Genomic DNA, 23,401 nt, shown 5'->3' with positions numbered 1-23,401 from the left:
CACTAGTGTGGTGGGAAGAGTAGCGGACTTTGGAAAGTAGGTGGGCGTGGGGGTGGGGGCTGGGGAGGGAGGAGTATGCTGTAGAAAACTTACCTGGGAGAAAGCGTGTTGTGCTGTATTGTGCCTCATTGCATACCGTGTCCTCTGAGGCATGTGCATCATCATACCGGCATCACAGATGGAAGACCAAGGCTTAGAAGGGTTAAAAGACTTGCCATGATTCCATAGTAAGAGCTGGAGCCAGTTTCTGCACCCGGGTTGGCCTGACTCCCAAAGTGGAGTAGGGATTTTCTCTACCACTGTAGGTGCCTCCTGGCACCACAGCAAAGTGGTGGTCTGAGTCTCTGTGCCTGGAGAGCCACTGGTTGCCTGGGGGAAGGGAGGGGCCTGGAGCTTCCCAGAGGGCCTGGTGCTGAGCCAGTGCTGGGGCTAACGGGAGGGCAGGGAGGCTTGCTCTTACTCCTCTGCTCAATTACTTGCATTTTCATAAGGTTTGCCATTCACACCGGGGAGCTGGGCTTAGCAAATGCACTTTCTGAAGTGACCAGCTGTCATCTCGGACTTCTAGAGCTGAGAGGTTAAATGTGAGGTTAAGTGAGAAAAGCAGGGTGAAAAATTACCTGTATGCTGATTATAACTACCTTAGTTTTTTTTTATTTTTAAAGATACAGTAAGAAGACACAAAGGAAAGGGAAAAAATGCTAAAATAATTTTTCCCCCCACTAGTTTGCAAGAGGACTCTGCATTCATTTAGTTTCAAAAGTACGGGGTGCCTGGGTAGTTCAGTCGGTTAGGCATCTGACTTCAGCTCAGGTCATGATCTCATGGTTCCTGAGTTCAGGCCCCACATCGGGGTCTCTGCTGTCAGCACAGAGCCCACTTTGGATCTTCTGTCCCCCCCTCTCTCTCTGCCTCTCCCCTGCTTTCGCTCTCCCTCAAAAATAAATAAACATTAAAAAAAAAAAGTGCAACTCGTGGCATAGGAGACAACTCTGTGCCCAGTGGTTCTCTCTTCAGGGCAGTATTGGGCTTTCCTGCCCCTTGGAGTCTGTCCCTGAGGCCAGTGAAGACATCAGCTTGGTGGGGGGGTGTGCGGGATGGCCTGGGGGAGCCCTGGGACATAGCTGATGTCACAGCATGATGACATTCATGAGGCTAAGCCCCAGGGTCATGTGGCCTCTGGAAATGCTGATGGCAGCTTACGAGGGATTCTGGGGCCAAGGACCTGAGTCTTCCAGGGCATCCCGAGAACAGCGTCCAAAAGTGCAAACTCAGAGGACTAGCTCAGGCAGTCGCTAGTTTCTGAACAAAGGCCACCAGACACCTTAAACACAAAATATTCTTTTATTTGTCAACGAAGGCTACACGGGATCACTTCTGTTTTTGTTTTTATGCCTTTTTTTTCTTTTTCTAGAAGGTATCTACATCTGCATTTATTTACAGCCTTGTCGGTATTTACACAGTCAAGAATACAGTGTTAGAAACACAAAAGTGTCGAGAAAAAAACTTCTCAAAATTAGTTCCAGACTTCAGGAAAACTATTTCCACATGGTAAGGCCAGAGTCTCCAGTGTTGGTCGTCCAAAGGCAGCTTGGGACAGTCCTTTTGCCAAAGCTGCGGGTTCAGAAGTGTTCAAGAACAGGCGGGTTTAGAAAAGTGGGATTCTGGTGTTGGGTGAAACCAGGGTTGCCGGGCCCCACCAGACATCTGTGACCCAGCTTCTGCCCGAATGGCTGAGCCTGCCTGAGGGCTGGTTCTCCGTTGGCAGTTGGCCCTCAGAATCAATCACATGTTCTTGGGGACCGAGGAGTCACCCAGTGTCATGCCTTTGGCATTCCAGAGGGGGTAAGAAACCCAACATGAGCCCCACCGAGGCCTCCCCCCACTCTGATCTTCCACATTCATGATGAAACCTAAGAGCTCACCGCTGTCTGGGGCGGTCAAGTACACAGGGCTGGTTTTTGAGAATGTAAAGGTTGGAGAGGATAAAGTTTCTATCACCTGAGCAATGAGTCTTTAAAATGAGTTTGCTGTTTTCTGACGGTTAAATGAAAGGGTCTTGAACTACAGAGTTCTTTCTTTTAACCCCCTCCCTTCCAATAAAATATAGACAAGTGTATAAACCTAGCTGGGAATTATAAGCCTCAAGTGGAGGGCATTTTGTTGTAACAAGGATCCCAACAGAAAGAGGAGACTGGGTTCTTTCTGGAACCCCTCAGGAGGCAGGCCCCAGCTCAGGACCAGAAGGCATGGACTGGGCTTAGTGGCTGCTACGAGGAATGGAGAATAGATCCGACTTTGAGCACCAGGGATGTCAAACCCCAAAGCCCAGGATCCTGCAGAGTCCTGGCAAGCTCCTTCCTCCTGGGCGCCAAGCTCAGCATCCCTGCCCTCACCACGTGGCAACCACAAACACGAGGCTGCAGATGTGAACCTGCATTCTAAGACTTCACACCGAAAGCCCGATCTTTGCATAATGGAAACAGCCACCTACAAAGGTGGTACTTACAAGTCACAGCTGAAAAGGTCCTTTATAATTTTTTTTTCAAGCAAATGTGATTCTTTGTTATGTGTCTATGAAAACACTGCCCAGTGTTACCTTCCTTTGCCTCACCGTCACCTTCTGCTTCTGCCCCACCCCATCCTGATTATTTAAACCATTCTCAACTTCTGGTCAGTTTCCTAGGGATTGTTTCAAATTTTCCATCCCTAGGTGGAAATCAGGCACTGGGCTGTTCCTTGGGTTCTCAGCCAACAATTCTGAGAGACCAGCATCAGGGGCTGATAAAGGTGCAATTTACCCCAGAGTTTCTTCCCCTTCATTCCCTTGTCATAGCTCTGCCCTCCAATGATGTCTGTCTGGAGGCTGGGTAAAAAAAAGGGAATCTCGTCTTACGAAAAACAGAGCTGGGGAATAAGTCCTGTTTAAAGCAATGGCAGAGAGGCTGAGGATCAGGGGGCGATGGTACCCATGGAAGGCAGGGGAGAAGGCAGGAACTCTTCCAAAACAAACCCTTTGCTAGGGCAAAATCCTGCAGAATCGTGAACCTGGGCCAGTGAGGGAAGGCTGGTTTCTCCAAGAAATGGACACTTTGAGTAGCTTAGTGCTAAAAGGGCAGGTGCCATTGAGGGTGGGATTTGATGCTCAGAGGCCACTCGGTGGGCAGGGGGAACTCTGGCTTATGCCTTCAGACTCACTCTTGCTGTGACATTGGGGCTGCTGGTCTCAGCAGAAGGACACACTGAGAAGGGAGGTGCCATGTCACCTGCCAGCCCTAATGGAAGCCCACTCCAAAAGGCCAGGCCAGAAGCACCGTCTCCAGGAGGAACAGTACCAATGTGAAACCACAGTGCGTGATGCTGCCTACGCCACACCTGAGATCTTTTCTCTAAAGAAAGAATGCTTCAACTTCTCCCCGTACTGATGCTGGGCCTCCTTGGTGGTGTGGAGCCCAGGAAAGGCAAAACGTGAAGGAACATGCAATAATTCTGTGTTTTTGATCTTTACAAGTCCATCCTATTACTTTGGTGGGGGGTGGGGGTGGAGGGTTCAGAGGGTGGGGATGGTGTAGGGAGATGATTCCCTTGGCTCTCATGTTGGCTCTGACCTTCAAGTAGATGTCCCCAGCAGGTCTTGACTGATGTCAGGTAGCCAAGATGGAACCGATCAGCTAGGCTAATGGGCACGAGAGCTTCACCCAAGGGCTCCTTGTATCAAGAGTATGTTTTGAGAGGCATCAGTCTATTTTGGATTTAAAAAACAAACGTGTTCTTCAGGCCAAACTGCTTTCCATCCCGTCCAAGAACGATCCTGCCAGATGGGAGTCCACCACCAGCTCCCAGGGACCACACACAGCAGGCCCGAGGAATACTGCATCGGACTCAGCAGAGCTCTGTACCCAGAGGCACTGGGCAACCAGTGGACATACGGGCCAAGGTGCACTGTCGCAGCAGTGTGACTTTTGTGGAAGCAGGAAGAGCACTTAGCGAAACATATCCTCTAATCCCAGTGGGATGATGTAAGGCGAAACCTCCTCTCCCGAGAAGCGGCGGGTGCCTCCCTCTGCCAGGCAGAACCCAGGCTACATGCTGCTCCGGTTCTCACACAGCAAAGACCTTCTTGGTTTCATTAACTCGTGTAATATTCTGAAGACTCTGTGAGTAAGGCTATAAAGGTGCCATGAGCTTATCAGTCCAACAAGGTTTCCACGGGGGATAGCTCAGACTCAGAATTCATTTTCCACACTTAATGTAAATGTAACCCATAAAAGTCCCATTTTATAAGAAGCCCAGCTCAAAAGGAAGCATTCGGCTTCCCCTCCTGGTCTCCCAGAACCTCCTGTGAGTGGTAATGATGATGGTAATTAGGCAGATGAACCAGGAGCAAGGAGCTCCTCGCTCTTGCTGCGGCTGTCCCCTCCCCTCAATGCTTCCCTAGCCTGATGGCTGCTCTTGGGCGTGCCCACTTCCAAGAAGGCGAGAGAGCGTATGCCTCTTCCCAGTGACCTCAGGCATGGGTCTTCCCAGGGACAGCTGTGGCCTGGCCTCCCTGATCTGTGGGTACCGGCCTCAGGAACAGGTCCCAATCCTGGAGCAGCAGGGTGGGGGAGGGGGAGGGGGTTGGATGACCTTGCCAGGCCACACCAAATTAGCTCTTCCCTCCTTTCTCCTCAGTCTCTCTTTAAAACCCTGGATGGACTCCTCCAGAGGGGAAGCTGTTTTAGAAGAACTTCACAGAAGGAATTTCCTGAACGCTGACCCTGCTGCCTCCCAGCTGTGCTACTGGCTCATGTATGGGAGGCAGAGGAGCCTTCAGGAGCTGGTTAGAAGATGCTTGGCTTATGCCTTCCTCTCTCTGGCTGACTTCTTCTTAAGCATCTTTCGAGAATCAACGGCCACCAAACACCTCTCTCCACACTCCTGTTTCTCAGTGGTGGAGCTGAACAGTGGAGGGAAGATACCCACAGTCATGGGGAGAGAGGTTCACCTGGGAAGGCAGGCTGGTACCCTTGCTGCCACTGCCCTCCTTTTGCCATGGGTGGCCTGCCCCTCCCTGGACCTTGTGCTCACGTGGAGGACTTGCCGGTTCTCGCATCTGACTCTGGGAGAGAGGAGGTGATGAATAATAAGGAACATCATGGGAAGACCAACCAACCACAGACATCCTGGGTGCCTCGCCTCTATGGGAGGGTGAGGCTCTTAGCCCCAGGATGTTACTTCACCAGACTGGGGGAAGGGACCTGGGGGACACTTTCTCCATCCCAGCATGGGGGTGGCACTGACAACTACACAGGATTTGCAAAAGGGGTAGGGGGTTGCATTTAGCATCAAAATATAAAGCTTGGACAGGAGTTGGGGGCAGCTTGGAACAGGTGCTAAATGATATCACAAAAGTCCCCAGAGCAAGATGAAGACATCTGTGGTCCTCCAGAGGCACAGAACATGGTGAGTCAAAAGCCGCCACTTGTCTGTGGGAGCTGAGCCAAAAATCCTCAGGTCCTGCAGACCCTCCTTCCGGGCCCCCTCAGTAGTTCGGTACTAGCCCATCACTCTCTACACCCCTCACTCCTGCCCGACCCCCATGGAAGAAAGGGTTGCACATGAGACAAGTTAGCACAGACACTTGTGTCTCACATCACACTGGGTACCTAGGGACAGACAAGGACACACCTCAGGAGATGTGTCTCAGAGAGGAGAAATGTACCCCAACAACAAGGAAAACTCCTCAAGGAGAAAGGGAACAAAAGACAATAAAGTTTTCATTGTGATCACACTACAGAAAAAAATACCTTCTGTTCTTTGCAAAAAATGTGTGAAGGCCAAATCTGTGTTTTTCTTTTCTTAAAAAAAAGGATGTTGCATGAGTTACAATGCAACCAGTATCTTTTTTGTGTGTGTTGGTTTGTTTTCTGCACTTGTTAAAAAAAGGATTTTTTTTTTTTTTTTTTTTTTTAAGTACAACACAGTCAGGTGTGTGGCCACGAAAGAGTAGCTGTCTTTGGCAAGAAGTGCAGGCCGCGGACCTCTCTGTCACCTCCGGCCCATCTCGCTCTGTCTCATGAAGTGGATGTTGTTGGCGCTGTCTGACAGTTCCGGGTACTGCTCCACAGAGATCACGAAGAAGCCGTCGTAGCCTTGAACCCGCCCCGTGTTCAGCGCCTGCTGCTTCTCCCCCTCTGTCCAGGCCCGCAGGCCTTCCTCCCCTTCCCGGAGTCGCTGCTGCTCGCGGGCCCACGCCTGGCGCACGGCTCTCTGCCGGGCCAGCTCCAGCACCCGCGCCTTCTCCTCATCCAATGTGGTCCCGTAGCGAGTGCTCAAGCACAGTGCCCCATACTGGAGCTGGATGTCTGTGTAGCGTCTAGTCCTGCCATTGAGCATCGTGTTGATCTGGGACACTGTGACGTTGACCCCGTTCTCCAGGGTTCGCCGTCCCCCACTGAGGCCCAGGATGGCCAGGTCGCCCTCCGAGGGCCCTGGTTTCACAAAGTAGTGGGTGTCCATCCCGTCAATGGTGAAGTGCAGGTTCTCCAGGTAGTGGGCGTTGTTCAAGATGGCAGCAACCCTCCGCCCGTCTTCGTTGGCCACACTGATGATGTCTGTGGTCACTCGGCCATCCTTCAAGGCAAACTTGACCCCCTTGCCAAAGACCGAGCCACTCGATGCAAACTTCTTTGTCTCTGGGGCCTGTTGGCAGCTGGTGATTGTGGAGCCGTAGAGCTGGTCAAAACGTTCTAGGGTGACAAAGGCCTTGAGCTGCTTCTGCACCTCACACTGTACCCCGAGGATAGACTGATGGGGGAGGAGAGAGAGAAAGAAGGAATGAGGCAAAGGGGAAAACCTCTCCCTAAGAGACTGAAGAGTCAGCTCTCATAACTAATCGAATCTATACACATTAACCAGTAGCATCTAGCTCTACTGCTGACCACTAGAACATTCTGCCGTCCTTTATCCATCCGTTCACCCATCCTTCCGTTAAGAAACTCTTCAGCAAGCACCTGCTCTGTGCCAGGTTTCTTTCTGGGCACTGGAGAGGTACCAACGAATCAGACATCATCCCTGCTCTTGAGGAACCCATCATTTAGTGCAGAAAGACAGATGTGACAGCAAATAATTATCATCAAATGTGATAACTGGTGGTTTAAGAGAAGTAGCAGTAATAACTTTGGCTAACAGGTCTTGGTCTTTGAGCTAAATCAGTCACATTCGGTAACTCATTTGATTTCCACAATAACTTTATATAGTAGGTACTCTTATTATTGATTTTACATCTAAGAAAACTAAGTCTCTAAGAGGTTGTAATGGGCCCACATCTGTACAATGGGTAAGTATTCAAGCCAACGTTTGAACTCTGTCTGATTCTAGAGGCTCAGCTTCAAGGGCTCTGGATCAGGGAGCAGAGGACAAGGATCAGAACATCTCAGCCCAAAGATGGAGGAATGAGGTGGACAAGGTAGGGTTCAAGGGCAGACTCACGCTTGAGTTGGAACTCGGAGGATAAGGGGACGATGTCAGATGGAGGAATGACAAGCAATGGGTTCTTGGCAAGAAGGCTTAGTAAGATGAAAAGCGGTCATTTATATAACCCCTCTTACCCTGCTTTATCGTTCGCCATCATGTTTATAAACTATTTTCAAGGAGGACCTCTGCCCCCATAGTGCTTCCTGGGGGCTCCTCAGATGTCTCTGCTCTCGGCTGCTTTGGGGGACAGATTGGGCCTGGTCTCCATGTCATACCACCTACCAGTCCCTCCCATGGTGCGGGAGCTTGGCAAAGCCGGGTTCGTGCAAGCTCCAGGGCCTAACCAGCAACTCAGGGAAATGGCTTTAGAAACAGGCCTATCGGCTTCTCACTGAAATTAAGTCCTCTTTATAATTAATAGAACCCTGTCTGTGAACAATTATTTCCTAGAGTTTCACGAAAGCTGGAGTGCTCAACAACACAGATCTTCGATGCTTGCCAAGGGCAGAAATCAATAATTCATTGACGGGCGAGGTTGGCAAACAGGCCGTCAGAGACTGGGGCTCTGCGTCAGGGGGGGAAAGGAAGCTGGCGGGGGTGGGGGGAAGGGAAGCTGGAGGGGGTGGGGGGAGGTGGGGAGCAGTTGGGCTGCTGTGGAATCAGCCAGGTCAGCCTGGGGGGGGGGACAGTGGGGATTGAGCCAGGCAGAGGGCAGGGCTACAGCGGCACAGAATAGCAGAAGGGGGCCAGGCTTTGTGGTCAGACACACTGGGTTCTCATCGCCTTTCCTGCTGAGTGACCTTGAGCAAGTTTCTCTCTGAGCTCTGGTCTCCTCATCTGTAAAATGAGGAAGAATGCCTACCTCACACAGGGTTGTCTACTTCTTTCAACCATCTGTGCATTCAGCAAAAGGGCAGTACACTGGGTACCGAAGAAGACCCAGGATTTATTTGCCTTCTTGGGGCTCATAGTCCAGTGGGGATACAGGTGTGGTAAGTGCTCTGAAGGGGAGAATATGGGGTACCGCTAGGACCTAGAGGTGCAGAATCATGTTCTCCAGAGTCTAGAGGACGGAGGCAGCTGAGCCGAGGATGAAGGGAATCAGGCTGGAGTAAGACACACGGATGTGCAAGTTTCTGGCTGTCAGCAGTGTGCCATCTAACAACCCTGCTTTCCCTCTGGACAGGGATCCCCAGAAGGCCTGGTCTCCGCCTGATTCATGCCTGCATTCACGGGGTGCAGCGTGGGGCCTGGAAGAGCCAGCTCCTAGTACTTACATTATGAAGTGGGGGAGGGGGCGAAAAGGGGATGCCTGAAGTGAGGGGTGGGGTAGAGGGGTTTTTAAGGGCCTTTACAGCTCTATAATTCTGTGAGTCTTTAAAACCAGGCCATGAAAGGCACACAAGAGAAGGTAACATTTTTTTGAACACCTTACAGACAGATCCGGGTGTGAATCCCAGTCTACCCCTTCCTTGCTTGTGTGGCACTGGAAAGCCTCAGGCATTAAACCTGTAAAATGCCAACAGTAATACCAGGGGATATGTGTGCGCTAACTTGTGTAGAATACCTCAGGCAGGTGCAGGTGAACGGAGGTGCTCAGAAAATGTCACACTTGTATTTAGAACACACCCTCCCTCCTTGCCCTTTTGCTCTGGGCAGTGACAAAGGCTCATTGTTTTTGTGGAATTCCAAACTCTGCGTATCAGAGAAAACTTAATAGAGCTTGTGGGGGTCTGTGTTCTGTTACAGCTGGGTCCACAGTGGCTTGCCAGTGGTTACCACAGATATCCTGAACAGCTTCTGGCAGGCAGTGTGGCTGCACCACGTCAGTTTCTGTCACGGGCCCATGCTTTCCTGAAAAGCTTTGTAGGAGCCACTCCCATAAGGTCTGCCTGGCCTGAGGGTGGGTGGCCGTGTGTGCGCAGATTACCTTGCTGTTGTCCCACTCTTGAGTTTTCATCTGTGTGTGGACGAGCTCGTAGGATGGTTCCATGGCGTCCATGTCTGGCTTGGGGTATCCAGGAATCACATTGTGCAGCTGGAATCCAAAGGTGAGGAGCCAGCTGTTGACATCTGGGTGGGAGAGAAGCAGAAACGTCCTTGTGGAGTGAGTGGACCTCAGAGGTGACACATCCCAATAAAGTGGCCCAGAGTGAGACAGCAGTGGGGGGGTGAGGGGGGGGGGTGTCGCAAGTGGGACATCAACCGCTACAAACACTTTGGAAGACTGTTTCATGGTTATTAAAGCCGCACATACTCTTTGGACCGTTGTTCCTCTCCTAGATATGTATCTAAGAGAGCTGTGACTTCAGTAGAACCTATGTTTCCAGACTCCCCTGTCACTTAAACCTCTTTGGATTCAAACCCGGGGGGACCGGGGTGGGGGGTAGATGATGCACACCCACCCCCTGCATCAGGAGGAAACACTTGCAGAGGACAACTGCACCCAAAGGAAAGATTTAAGTGAATGACTTTCAAAGAGAAATTCCATTTAAAAACAAGCCCTCCCTCCTCTCCCAAGCAGCAAGATGGCCTCTACCAAACATCAAAGAGTCCCCCACCCCCACCCCGAGTCTACCTTTCATTTACTCTGGTAAGTGATGCTAAGAAAGTCATTTAATCTCCCTGTGCCTTCATTTTCCAATCTTTAATATTGGGCTTGAGGAGACACCTGGGTGGCTCAGTTGGTTAAGCGTCCGACTTTGGCTCAGGTCATGATCTCATCATTCATGAGTTTCAGCCCCTGCATCAGGCTCTCTGCTATCCTCGCAGAGCCCACTTTGGATCCTCTGTCTCCCTCTCTCTCTTCCCCTCCCCCACTCACATGCGTGCTCTCTCAAAATAAACAAACATTAAAAATAGTGTGGGCTTGAGGATCTAGCGCCATAGGCATTGGTTTCATCGATTTTATAACATTCCTGGGGGGTTACTAATTATAGAATATTAGGTATAGGGATAGAGAGGACTTTCCCATGAGCCTTTGGCTCACTGAAGAACAGAATCAGGAAGCCAAGACGTAAGGGAAAGAAAGAGGATGGATAAAGCGTCATCTGTTACTAGGCCCAATGTTGCTGAGAGCGTTTCGTGTGCCCAGCACTGTGTTACTCCGACCCTCACCTTGTGCACTCAGAACCCTGAAGGGGAGATGACACACAGGCATGCAAAACTTTGACACAAGAAAAAAGATGAGAGGAGGGCAGGCTTCAGTTGGACAGGCTGACAAGTCTTCACAAAGAAGGTGGCCTTTAAGGCAGACACTGAAATCTGTGTACCTTTTGTCCGGCTTCAGCAGAGATAAAGGGGGCACTTCAGGCAAAGACCGTGTGCAAGGCAAGGCCTGGAGAGGGCAGGTGAGTGTGGGGAGTGTTCAGGTAAGCGGAGAGCAGTTCAGCAAGGCAGAGAGAGAACCAGAAAGAAAAATTGTGGCTAGCACAGGAAAAGCCTGGGATGGCAGGTAGGAGTTAACTGGGTGCCTGTAGGAGAGGGACAGCCAGCCTGTGTCCCAGTGTGGCTCGGCCTTCCTTGAGAAGAGGCAGTTGAAGATGCTAAAGCATTTGTTGAGCAGAGACTCGGAATCCAAAGTCTGGGGAAGGGGTAGGGGTGGGGGGTGGAGTTGAGCCTCAGAGCTGGCAGTCCCGGGCTATGGGCATCCAGGCCTGCTTTTGCCTTCTTCCAAAGGAGACAGGTCTCTGGTCAGGGAGGCCCTGCTTAGGGTCCAGGCACTGGTGGAGCTGTCTTCCCCTACCACCCACTGAAGCCATTCCAACGATGGGGATGTCCTTTGGGGGTAGACAACTGTGTCCCTGCCACCGCTGCATCCTGTGCTGTCTTCTCATTCAAGGACCTCAAGTTTGCCTTTGTTTTTTTTTTTTTGTTTGTTTTTTGGATGCCCTGGAGCCCCTCTCTCTTGGGTGTGAAACATGGAGGTACCGGGGTGGAGGAAGATAGGAAGGGCAGTGTAGAAACCCAGGTTCTACTTCTAGGAAAGTCGTGGAAGGAAAAGAACATGGTGAGGCAAGACGAAACCCATGTTAAAATTCAGGCTCCCCAAGTTGCACACTGTGTGAACTTGGACCGTTTCCTTAACCTCTCTGAGATTCAGTTTCCCTATCTACAAACTGATGGTAGAAATGGTTTTCACCAAGCCATGGAAAGAATAATAGTGTTACCACTTTGGGCAGCCATCATACAGCAGCAACTGTTCTAAGCTTGTTACACGAATGACTGGGTTTCCTATATTCTAAAGTGTCCAGCTCGGTTCCTGGCTCATAGAAGGTTTTCTGAGCTTTTTCAAACCCAGACCCCCAGGTCACTGGACCTCCATTTCCTCATTTGTAACATGAGGCACTTGGGCTAGCTTGCCTCCAAAGTCCCTTTCTTCACTGAGTTTTTGAGAATCTCTGATTCTATGAATCGTGGCAGATGGTTTTTAGGAAATTAAAACAAACAGAACAGGGGGAAAAAAATCCCCCATGAAGCCATTTGGCCTGAGGCTGAGAACCTGCATCTGAATTTGTAGTTGGAAAGGAAAACTTCTATCAGGATTACTGCAGATTCCCAGGAAACTAGGGGGCTGAAAAGAGGGCTGGGCCTTAATCACAAGTGATGGAAGGTAGGAACATTTCTCATTATGCCTTTAGGAAAAATGCTGAAAATCGATTTATTCATTGTTTTTTTTTTCCTATGGCACTTTTCTGAAAAGTTGGGAATTTTACTCTTCCTTTTTATGATATCAGAGTTAGAAATTTCTGTCAAGTTAAAAAGCCCCTTTTTACCCATCTGCCCCAGACATCAGTGTAGCCACCTGGGACAGCGATGAATTAACAATCCTTTCTTATGTGGGCACATTACAGAGTGAATTTCATTCCAAGAATGAGGATTCTGGAGTTAGAGCAGGGTTCTACCCCTAGCCCTGCCACTTCTCAGGCTCTGAGAATGGTCAGTTACTTTATGGCTCTGACCTTCACTTTCCTCCTCTGAGAATGGAGTCAGTGATCCCCATCTCACTGGCTTCAGGTGAGGGTTAGTGCAATAGTGTATGGGATGGATCCTTGGTGGATATTTTTTGGTTGCCTTCCTAGCATCCCATTCTGCCTTCTCACTCTTCCTTTTGGGGTATCTGTGTAGTTTTAGGGAGGCTAACTCCACCTAGGGGTTCAGCAATGGAGCATGTGGCCTAGGCTAAGCCACTCGGTGCGTTTTCTCTCCCCAGCCACAGTGCTTGGTTCAGGGGTTGTCATGTGACCTCAGCCTATCCATTTGGAGTGTATGCTCCTTTTTATTGGTGTCATTACTGGATGTGAGTGAGGTTGTATGTAGCTCGCATGGAAGCTAAACGGTTTAGTGAGAATTAGTGGGATCTTGGTTTGTAGTAACAGAATGTTTTTCTGTACCATTTTTTTTGTTTTTCCAGCTACAGTAAGTAACCTGCCAAGATACCTCGAAAGAAACTCACTGCAGGATGAGCAGGGGGTGTGCTTAATGTACACAGACATAATGGAAATGTTTTCTAAATCTGTTAAGTTTTCTTGGACTGCCAGCAAGTTGAGCATAGTGAGACCTTGTTGGGCTATTCCTGTTCACCACAGGCCCCAAGTCCGCTTTCACTGCACCCACCCACCACTGCGCCCACTCTTCTTCCTCACACATGGGATGCCTGCTCTCAACATGACCACCTGGAATTCTTCCCGGAAAGAATCCTCCAGTCAGTGTCAGCAGCAGCAGGGTCCAGACCAGGCCACCAGGTTTGGGAGCTAGGAAGCCACATCCCTACGGGGCACTCATGTAAGCTGTACCTGTTGCCCTCTCTGCACTTCTGTAAATGCAGTCCCCTCTGCTTGGGTTGCCTTTCTCCCCATTACCTGAGGAATGTCCACTCAGAAGTGGGCCTCAAGGATGAACTGCTCCCTGGGCACAGCCAGCTGTGCATCCTGTGTATCAACGGCCATCAGTGCAAACCTTCATCCTGGGCCCCTCACTGCTGTCTGTGTCTCCCTTGCAGTGTAAATTCCTGGAGGGCAGGGATCATCTTTGTATCCCATCCCCTCAGGCCGAAAACAGTGGCTGCACCCAGGAGGCACTTGTTGAATGAAAATGAAACTGCCTTAAAATAGGGGGTGCAGGGTTGTGTCACAGGAGAAAGAGAAGGAAACGACCAGGTTTGCGAGTTGGGGCGTGCCCAATTTTTGCCCACTGCAAACTCTCTTTTATAAAAAGCGCTGGTTTTCTCCAGACCTGAATCCCCATAGCTGCTCTGACTCTTGAGGTCTTCTGTGGCTGAGGTCTGGGAGTGGCTGCTTTGCTGGGTGGACTGTGGCTGCTGAAGACATTTCTGGCACGTGTGAACATTTATATTCCAGTTGGTTTCACAGCAGTGGAAAACAAAGCTCACTTTTTAAGTCAGGGTCGAGGTAAGGGAACCTTACATGAGCCAGGCACTGTGCTAGGCAGGTTATAAAATGTATCTCATTTCACCCTTGCAACCATCCTAGCAGGGTTTTTTTTTTTGTTTTTTGTTTTTTCCTACTTGTCCATCCTCTCCCTTTCTCCCCTCTTCCTACCCTCTTTGGGTTGAATATTTTTTTTAGTCTACATTTTATTTCCACTATTGACTAATTAGCTATGCCTCTGTTTTCTTTTCTAGTGGATGCTCTAGGATTTACAACATGCATACTTATCAGTGTCAGTAGACACTCTAACATTTATTTATTTATTTATTTACTTACTTACTTACTTACTTATTTACGTAGGCTTCATGCCCAGAGTGGAACCCAGTGTGGGGCTTGAACTTAGAACCGTGAGATCAAGACCCGAACTGAGATCAAGAGTTGGATGCTTAACTGACTGAACCACCCAGGTGCCCCCTCACTTTAATTTACAGGTCAGCAAACTGGAATTAAGGGAAGTTAAGTAATTTCTGTGACTGTCCATAATTTAGAAATGGTGCATCCTTCAGCAGTTCTGTCTGTGTCCAAATTCTGAACTTTCCATTACATTATCCCGAATGAGAAAATTGATTTTTTTTTCTTTAGCTATACCTTCACCCACCTTATTGGGGACTCATAGTCAGCCTGATCTCTGGGTCAGAAACTTCCAAAGTGCATTTTCAGGGATGCATCCAGTGAAGCACTAGGATTTCATGGTGAAAAAAAGGGGTTTCATGCTCAAATGCTTGAGAAACTGTGGGTAAAGGGGTTTCGTGGTCAGATGTTTGAGAAATAGTGGGTAACTGTGTTAAACAGTTCTCTTTACCAGAGGACTTCTCAGAGACTTTCATAAGCTGCAATGTATTATGAAAATTTAAGAATGGTAGTTGCCCTGTCAAATCAATTTGAGGCCAGTACCAGTTTTTCCAGGGCATTTCTCTCAAGTAGTGTTTCTTAAAATCTACTTTGAAAAATGCTGTTCTAAGGAAAGCCAGTGTTTCCTGTGACCCAACTACCAGCTTTCTCAAGGAAGACCGTCCTGTCAGAGGACCAGAACAACAGTCCTGTCCTCTGAATGAGCCCTCATCCTCACCTGTCATGAAGCACTTGATGTCCTGAGAGTTGCTGATGGGGTTGTTGTTTTTAAACATGTAGAGATTGAAAGGCATGATGTTGCTGCTAGTAAGGTGTTTCCACAACTCGTGGTCTGGGCTAGTCCAACGACCAGCCAGCACATCGTAATCCCGCCGGCCCATGTGGATGAGCTTGGTGAGTGGATCGTAGAGGCCACCATGGTAGCCGATGATGATCTGAAAGTTGGGGTTGGTGTCCATGTAGATCTCTCCATAGGCAGTGTATAGAATCTGCTTGATCATCAAACCTGTTCCACTGAAGACAGCAAGAGGAGTCCCGATGTTGTCACAAGCTATGTAAAACTCATCACCGCTGCTCAGCTCCATGGCAAAGAGGTGCCCTTGCAGATCATAGTAGAGGGAGGTGATCTCGGAGCTGGAGTGGTTGTAAAGGTGGGTGACCTTGGTGGGGTTGGTCAGGTCTGCATAGAAGAACTGCAGGTGGTGGCTGTGGCTACTCTTGCTGGACACCCGCCGCCCCAGGCCATCGTAACGGTACCTGACGCTCCAGCCACCGGCCCGGTTGTAGGCCTTGATGAGCAGGCCAGCTGAGTTGTACTCAAAGACGTCCCCGCCCCGCTGCCTCAGGAAGCCATCCTCGTCCATCTTGTACTGCACATCACCCAGCCTAGTGATGCGGTCACGGAGGTCATACCTTAGTGGGGTGAGCCGTGCACTGTTCCCAGGGCTCAGTAAGTGCAGGTTCCCATTGAGGTCATAGCTGTAGCGCCAGAGTGGCTTGTCATTGATGGAGACCGTCTGTAGCTGGCCATCAGCGTCGTACTCATAGGAGTAGCGGGTGGTATTGGCATAGGGTCCCACCTTCAGCTCCTTCTTCACTACTCGCCCCATGTTATCATACTGGACGGTCATCCAGTACATGAGTGAGCGGAAAATCTCATATTGCACTTCCTTCATCCGGCCGTATGCGTCAAAGTGTTTGGTGTGGGTCATGACCGCTGTAGTGATGATCTGGTTAATGTCATAGTAGATGACACCAAACTTCCCAAACTGCTCTGTCTTCCCTGACACATCATCATAGCGATAGAGATCGATGGGCAGCGGGGTCTCATTGATCACAGCCTGCATGCTGGTCACCCGGAAACTGTTGTCATAGTTATAGTCAAAACGAGCATTGACCATGCCTTCCTCAGTGAAGCGGAAGATCTGGCGGTCGATCAGAGGCCCAATTTGACGGTAGCGGATGGTGCAGGTGAAGCCCTCATTCTGTAGGTTGATGGTCTTCAGCATGCCTGCTGTCTCGTCATAGGTGAAGCTCACCTTGGTGGTGTCATACAGCATCTCGGCTAGCTTTGACAGTTTGCCATACTTGTATATGACCCTGCGGCCAGTGCCCAGGTAGAAGGTGTGGAGGAGGTGCCCGTCCTCAGTGAAGTCCTGGATGACCGAGGCATTGCCTTCAGGGGGCTGGTAGATGTTCCTGTAGTAGCCCACTGAGCGAATGGTCTCTAGCGTCTGCCGGGCCACGTTGGGCATGGTCACAGAAGAGAGGCGGTCATTCTTGTCGAACTCAAAGATGTATTGCCGCTGGCTGTGGAGGAGCAGTACCATGGACTGGAGGGAAAGGAACACAGAAGTAAGAGTAGGGGAGTGCACGCAGGGGAAGTCTGTGCACTTAAGACTTAAAGGAGATGAATGAAAAGCCAAGGGAACTGGTGGTTGTCCTAAGTGAGGCCCAAACCACGGCCTTCTAAACAATGTGCCATAGGGTACTGCAGTGGGGTACAAATGGGTAAGATAAGGATTTCTCTCAGCCCTTGGCCCTGGCACTCAGGCCATCTGTCTTCCCATGTGAGCAGCCTTGTCTGCCTGTCCCTTTGTGTGGTACAAAAATGATGATTTTGTGGGTGATGGTGTGTGAGAAAGGTTGGGAGCACTGGCTAGAAGGATTTGCAACAGCCTCTCTCCTGGCTTCCTTCCTTCAGATTCCTTCTCAAATCAATGTTCCTACTCAAGCAAGAATGATTTTCCTAAAACACAGCCTGACAGTATCTACTGCCTGCTGCACAACTTATGTTGGCTCCCTGTGGCCCACAGGATAAAGAATGCATCTGAGAAGGGCATTTAAGGCTTTATGCAGGAACAGGTCATATGCCCACCCTGGGCTGGGGTGGACTGTGATGGCAACAGGGAAACCTGATTCCTAACAATGGCTTGTTGCATGGCCCCAGGAAGGTTCTTTCCCCCTCTGGGTTGGGTTTTTCACTATGTTGGATGACCTCCAACATCTCTCTTAGCACCACCACAGAACATTGCTTAGAGATGCTTACCCAGCACACGGTGGGGAAGACTGAGCACAAAGCAAGCACAGCCCAGACCCTGGACAGGTGACTGTGAGCAGGAAACAAAGTAAAGACATGGGTACAAGAACCGGGGCATGAAGTGCAGGCTCTTTTACAGGAATAAGTCAGCAGATAACACACCTAAAGGAAGCTAGGCAGCAAAGCTACATTTTCTCCGATTTGGGACCAACTTTTGCTTTCAGGGCTTTTCTGATTCTTAGCCCCTGGGATGAAATAAATCCTAACCTGAAGCAGAATGGATTTACGAAGGCCATGCCCACCACTGGAAGCTCAGGATTAATCACCTCCTGCCTAAGTACTGATCCCTAGGCCTCTGCCCTATTCTCTGTGACCAGATCACACTGTGTGCCCCAGACCTGGGAGCAGACCCCTGCCTGGGCCTCGGCCCTCAGTCCTGCTCTGTAGGACCAGTTAGTGTTGGGCCTGCCCCCAGTTCCAGTCTCTCATGTGGGCCTTTAACGTTCTCCTGCCCCAGGACCCCCACCTGCCACACCATCACCACGATCCACCCAGATGCCTCTCGGGCTCCCCAGCCCTCTATTGCAGATTTTTCTGTTTTCTTTTGGAGACCACATGGGTCCAATCTATTCCGCTGAGGGCAGCAAGCTGGGCCTGGCCATGGGTTGAGCCATGACACAATGGTCTTCTAAATGGCAAGGCCAGTCAGTGGTGGGGGGGGTGGGGGGGATGGACACCTGCCTTCTCTAAGTATGTGTAGGTCCACGTCTTCCCATCAGCAAAGATCCTGGATGTGATGCGACCTGCCTGGTCGTATTCCATCCTCTCAGACATGATGCCTCTCTGGACGCCAGCGATATGGCCCCCTGGGGAGTATGTCACATTGACACCATTCAGCCTGCTGCTGGGTGACCAGAGGCTGGGCCGCCCTGCCTGGTCGTACAGGATCCGGAGGGTGAACTTGCGGTGGTCATCATAGATCTTCTCTGTGCGGGTCACGCGGTCAAAGTCCAGGGACAGGAGGTTCCGGTTGTGAACCTGGAGTAGGAGGAAAGACAGAGTTAATCTGGACATTGAAGACTTTGATGTGAGAAGGTCCTGATTAGAGGAGGCAGCACAGGTCATGGGTGCCAACAGACGGGGTTTGGGTCCTGGCTCTATTACCTGCCAGTTCTATGAAGCTTCATCATCTGTAAAATGAGAAGGCCAATTAAATAGGGCTGTTGTGAGAATAAAGGCAGTGCAGGTATTGAGCAAATACTAGCTGGTCCTGAAGACGATCCGTGTGATATCCTAATGTCATACTTCTAATGGGGACAAAAAGGCAGCTCCTTCTTGACTCTCTCCTAAAAAGGGAGAGGCCAAGTGGGTCCAGATCCCCTTGCTAGGTCAGCTGGGCTGCTAGGTCAGCACACAATTCAATTTCCTTCCAGAGTAAGGAATACAGGGCTCCCACAAGGGTAGAGGTAAGTCAGGGTTTTTCATAGTTTAATAAAGAAATATACTTTGAGGCCTACTTCTGTATTTGGATCCACCCTTTAGGCATCGGTTGCCCCTGAAACATTGCCAGGTACTCCAAAGCTAAAATGCTGTGTCCCCTCTAATTGGCACATGGCCTTATAGGACATTTGTGCACACTTTCCGACTCTTCCATTGGTCACTGGTTAAGTTTGACATGTAAGGGAAACACAAGAGGAAAGTAGATGATGTAGGTCATATGATACAAAACCGCACATGTGGACTGAGGTAATGAAAGGCCCTCTAGGACCCTGGGTGGTAAAAAATTCCTAGGCTCAGGTCTAGGAATTAAGGTCAGGATTCCAGCCTCGATTCTGTGGCCAATTTGTCTGTGTGACCTTGGGCAAGTGCCATTCCCTGTCCGAGTCTCAATTTCTTCCTCTGTGAAACAACAGGGCTATTGTGAGGACTGAAGAAGCCTGAGTAGATTACCAAACAGAGTTCTGGGCATATAGAAGGTACTGAATTAATGAATGTAATTATTTCCATTAAATGGCAGCAAAGGATCGCATTCTCAGAGAATGTAGAGACGTGTGTGTCTCCCCCTTTCCTCCAAACAAATTCTCAAACCTTGAAAATAAGGATTTATAATGATGATGCTGGGACAACTTTAGCTGTGAATGGCCTGCTTATAATAAGGTTGCCTTCCCAGGGGTAATCAAATACAATTGCAGAGCAAAAACAGTGTGGCAGACAATTCCCGTGAAAAATCGGAGGCACCGGAGACTGGAGCTGTGTTCTTTGCCGGGAGGGCAAAGAAAGATTCAGGGTCTGCACCACCAACAATGATGGGGGCCATTTTAAGGCATCTTTTGCAGGGTCCCCTGTGACTCCTCCCAAGGAGCTGCCACCCAGCCAGCTGCCCCCCCGCCACCCCTGGAGGGCCCCTAGGGAAGGCGAGCTACACCTCTGTGGCAAAATTAATAAAATTGAATTAAGCAGCTCACTGGGGAACCGCCTAATGCTTCCTGTGCTTGGCAGTGGCAGCAATGAGATTATTTTACATCTTTCTTTATTAAAAAAGTTCCCAGTTGTATAAAAAATGAGCTCCATTATGGGGAGGCGCACCCGGATAACATTCTAATTCCACATGCCGTCACTGTGGGTGGCCATTTATTTTGGGAGGACGCGGAGATGCGGCCACCGGACTGGAGCACCATTAATCTCAGGCTGGGAGAGGGACCAATTAAAGCCTGGGAAACTTTTGGTCCAGTTCACACCGCAGAGAGGAAATCCTAATAGCACTAATCGCTGCCATTTATTGAGCACCTGGGTTCTACCAGCATTGGGCTAGGTACTTGGAATATATTATCTTGTTTCCGCAGAGGAGTCTGAGACTCAGAGGAGTTGCTCAGGGCTACACGCCAGGCCCAGGCAGGAATCAAACCAAGGTCAAATTTTCCATTTAGCACACTGCCTTAGATGTGCATGAGGGGGCTCCTGGAGAATTCGGAGAGGGGGCTCGGGGAGGCTGCAGATGGTGGCGGGCCACAGAGAACAAAGACACTTACGGCCTTCCTCAGGGAACCAGTGGAAGGCTCTTTCCCACTTCGGTTTTTGCTAGAGTTCTAGGCTGTTGAGGAGACACAGGAAGGCTGGTTTTGTGGATTCTAGTTGTGTGATATTGGCTGTGTTGAGACAGCGCCAGCCGTGTGGCATGAGGATGCTTCTGTGGTTTTTAGGAGTCAGCAACAATCTCACTCAGTTCTGTGGTTCCCTTCAGCCCAGCCAGTGCCTACAGAGCAGCTGGGGTCTGCAAGGAGCTGTGCTCAGAACCGGGCTGGTTTCTTCACTTTCATGCTCCCTGTCACCTTCCTTTCTGAAGCTAGAGGGAAAAGAAGTGGGGCACTCGGGCCTGGGGGGCGAGGGCGGTAACAACACTCTGCAGAAACATGGGGGGTGAGGCAGTGAAAGGGCTGGCTCAGGGCTTCCACATTCTGAAGAGAACTCTGAAATGCCAGACCACAGATGCCAACCCACTGGCAGCAGGGACAGCTGGGGTTGGGGGTCGTTTTGCTCACTTAGTAAGGGGACAACTGCCTGGAAGGAGTGGAGGATGTGGCTTAGGTTCCAAATAGCCAAACTGGATTCTGCTAGATATTAATAAGAACATAGTAGTAAGAATAGCAGGAACAACAGGAGTAGGTTATTGACCACTTCCTGTGTGCAAGGCTCGGTATGAGGCATTCTGTATATTATTTCCAATTCTTGTCGCAACTTGTAAAATTGATTCATCCTTCCCATTTTTTTTGGAGAATGAGACTGAGGCTCTGGATGAATGAAATGGCATCACGGACGGGCTGAAATTCAGTCCGGGTATCACAGAAGCTGGAAATCCAACTCAGGCCTAACACCAAAGCCGGCGATCTTGCCACAACGGAAGAGAGATTCGAGATTTCTTATTAAGTGAGGTTTGCCTACTTTACCTTCCTCCTTTGGCAGGGGGCCCAGGAACACTTTCTCCCCCAGGGCCAGTTTCAAGAACAGAACTCAGTTCTCCGGATCGGTCCTCATTCTCTCCCGCTAGGGCCCCAGCCACCCCCAGGGGCGGAGCCCCGCCTGGAGCAGGCCTTGCTCACCCGCAGCCGGCGCCCGAACACGGTGACCTGGCCCCGCGCCTGCTCCTTGCGCTGCCGCCACTCCACCAGGTTGAGGCCGTTGTCGATGGGCAGCGTGACGTTCCGCTTGCCCACAGTGGGGTTGACCGTGCCGGCCAGCAGATGGGGCTCTGTCTGCAGTGCCACCTCCATGCCGTTGGCCAGCAGCAGCCGCAGGGAGCCGTCTGCCCCGATGTAGTAGCTGTTGCGGACCTGGTCTGAGGGACGGGAGAGGAGAGGGACAGTTTCTGCTCAGAAGGGTTGAGGATGGCGGGAGGGGTGTGCACAGCAGAGGGAGGGGTGTGGCTTCTAAATGGGTTTATTTTTCTGACCATGGAAATGAAACATTATCGTTGAAGAAAACTAGGACGATATAGGGAGATCGTCCGTGATCGCAATACCAAAAAAAAAGCCACTGTAAATATTTTGTATACTCCTAGACTTCAGAATATTTCTGGGGGTGCCTGGGTGGCTCAGTCAATTAAGCATCTGACTTAAGGCTCAGGTCATGAGTTCGAGCCCCGCATCTAGCTCTGTGCTGACAGCTCAGAGCTTGGAACCTGCTTGGATTCTGGGTCTCCCTCTCTCTCTGCCCTTTTCCCGCTCGTGCTCTGTCTCTCTCTCAGAAATAAACATGAAAAAAAGAATATTTCTGAATACATTTATAAAGTAATTGCTTATAGTGTGCCACTGATCATTGTATTACATCATTGAATATTTTTCCTAAGTGTTTCTCTCTTTAAAAATTTTTTTAATGCTTGTTTATTTTTGAGAGAGCGAGAGCGAGAGCGAGAGCGAGAGAGAGAGAGAGAGAGAGTGGGGGAGGGGCAGAGAGAGAGGGAGACACAGAATCTGAAGCAGGCTCCAGGCTCCAAGCTGTCAGCACAGAGGCCAACACAGGGCTTGAACTCACCAACCACGACATCATGACCTGAGCCAAAGTTGGACGCTCAACTGACTAAGCCACCCTGGCCCCCCTCCTAAGTGTTTCTCCTAATGACTGTACAGTATTCCACTATATGGAAATGCCATAATTTATCTAACCAATCCTCAAGTAGATATTCTGATTATTTCTAGCTTTTCATAATTACAAAGTGACACTGCAAATAAACATATTGTAAACATTATGCTAAGTGAAAGAAGTCAGACACAAAAGACCACATAATGTATCAATAACTCCATTTATATGAAATGTCCAGAATAAGACATTAAGTATAGATTAGTGAGGGAAAGGCACTAATGGGGAATGGGGAGTGAGCACTTAGGGGTACAAGCTTTCTTTTGGGGGAGTGGTAAACATTTTCCAGAACTAGACAGCATTAATAATTGCGTAACTTTGTAAATATACTAAACGCCCCTGAACTGTACACTTTAAAAGGGTGAATTTTAGAGTATGTGAGTTATATCTCTATTAAAACTATATTTTTTGGATAAATCAGTGTCTTCGTTTTGGGTTGTTAGGATTACTAGAACAAAGGGTTGAACATTTTTTTTTTAATTTTTTAATGTTTTATTTATTTTTGAGACAGAGAGAGACAGAACATGAGCAGGGGAGGGGCAGAGAGAGAGGGAGACACACAATCCGAAACAGGCTCCAGGCTCTGAGCTGTCAGCACAGAGCCCAACGCGGGGCTTGAACTCACAGACCAGGAAGTCATGACCTGAGCCGAAGTTGGACGCTCAACCGACTGCGCCACCCAGGCGCCCCAGGGTTGAACATTTTTAAGGTTCTTGGTACACACCAGAGTAACTATTCTTTACATCAAGGTGAAAATAACTCCAGTACTTAAGTTGCTGACAAAATTCCAAATATATATGTATATATATATATATGTGCACATATATATGGATATATATGTGTATATATATATATGTACACATATATATGGGTATATATGTGTACATATATGTGTATATATGTATATACATATATGTATATATGTGTACATATATATACATATATATATTTAAGTCATTTTCATATACAC

The 23,401-nt window shown here is 49.5% G+C and overlaps 1 protein-coding gene across 8 annotated transcripts in view; it reads right to left on the bottom strand.

Annotated features, from left to right (window-relative positions):
• Positions 1-1,325: 1,325 nt before the first annotated feature.
• TENM4 (teneurin transmembrane protein 4) overlaps positions 1,326-23,401 on the bottom strand; it is a 748,341-nt gene continuing 726,265 nt past the window's right edge. For all 8 annotated transcript variants that reach the window (XM_043580116.1, XM_043580117.1, XM_043580115.1 and 5 more), the window contains 5 exons: positions 21,396-21,631; positions 18,040-18,336; positions 14,977-16,591; positions 9,389-9,531; positions 1,326-6,789 (listed from right to left, as the gene is read on the bottom strand). In XM_043580116.1, the coding sequence (XP_043436051.1) occupies positions 6,031-6,789; positions 9,389-9,531; positions 14,977-16,591; positions 18,040-18,336; positions 21,396-21,631 (3,050 nt within the window). In that variant the 3' untranslated portion in view covers positions 1,326-6,030. The remainder of the gene's footprint in view (positions 6,790-9,388; positions 9,532-14,976; positions 16,592-18,039; positions 18,337-21,395; positions 21,632-23,401) is intronic.

This window comes from Prionailurus bengalensis, chromosome D1 (genome assembly GCF_016509475.1).
Source record: "Prionailurus bengalensis isolate Pbe53 chromosome D1, Fcat_Pben_1.1_paternal_pri, whole genome shotgun sequence".
Classification (NCBI taxonomy): domain Eukaryota; kingdom Metazoa; phylum Chordata; class Mammalia; order Carnivora; family Felidae; genus Prionailurus; species Prionailurus bengalensis.
Note: the sequence above shows the minus strand (reverse complement) of the source record. Positions and strands in the feature narration are given on the sequence as shown.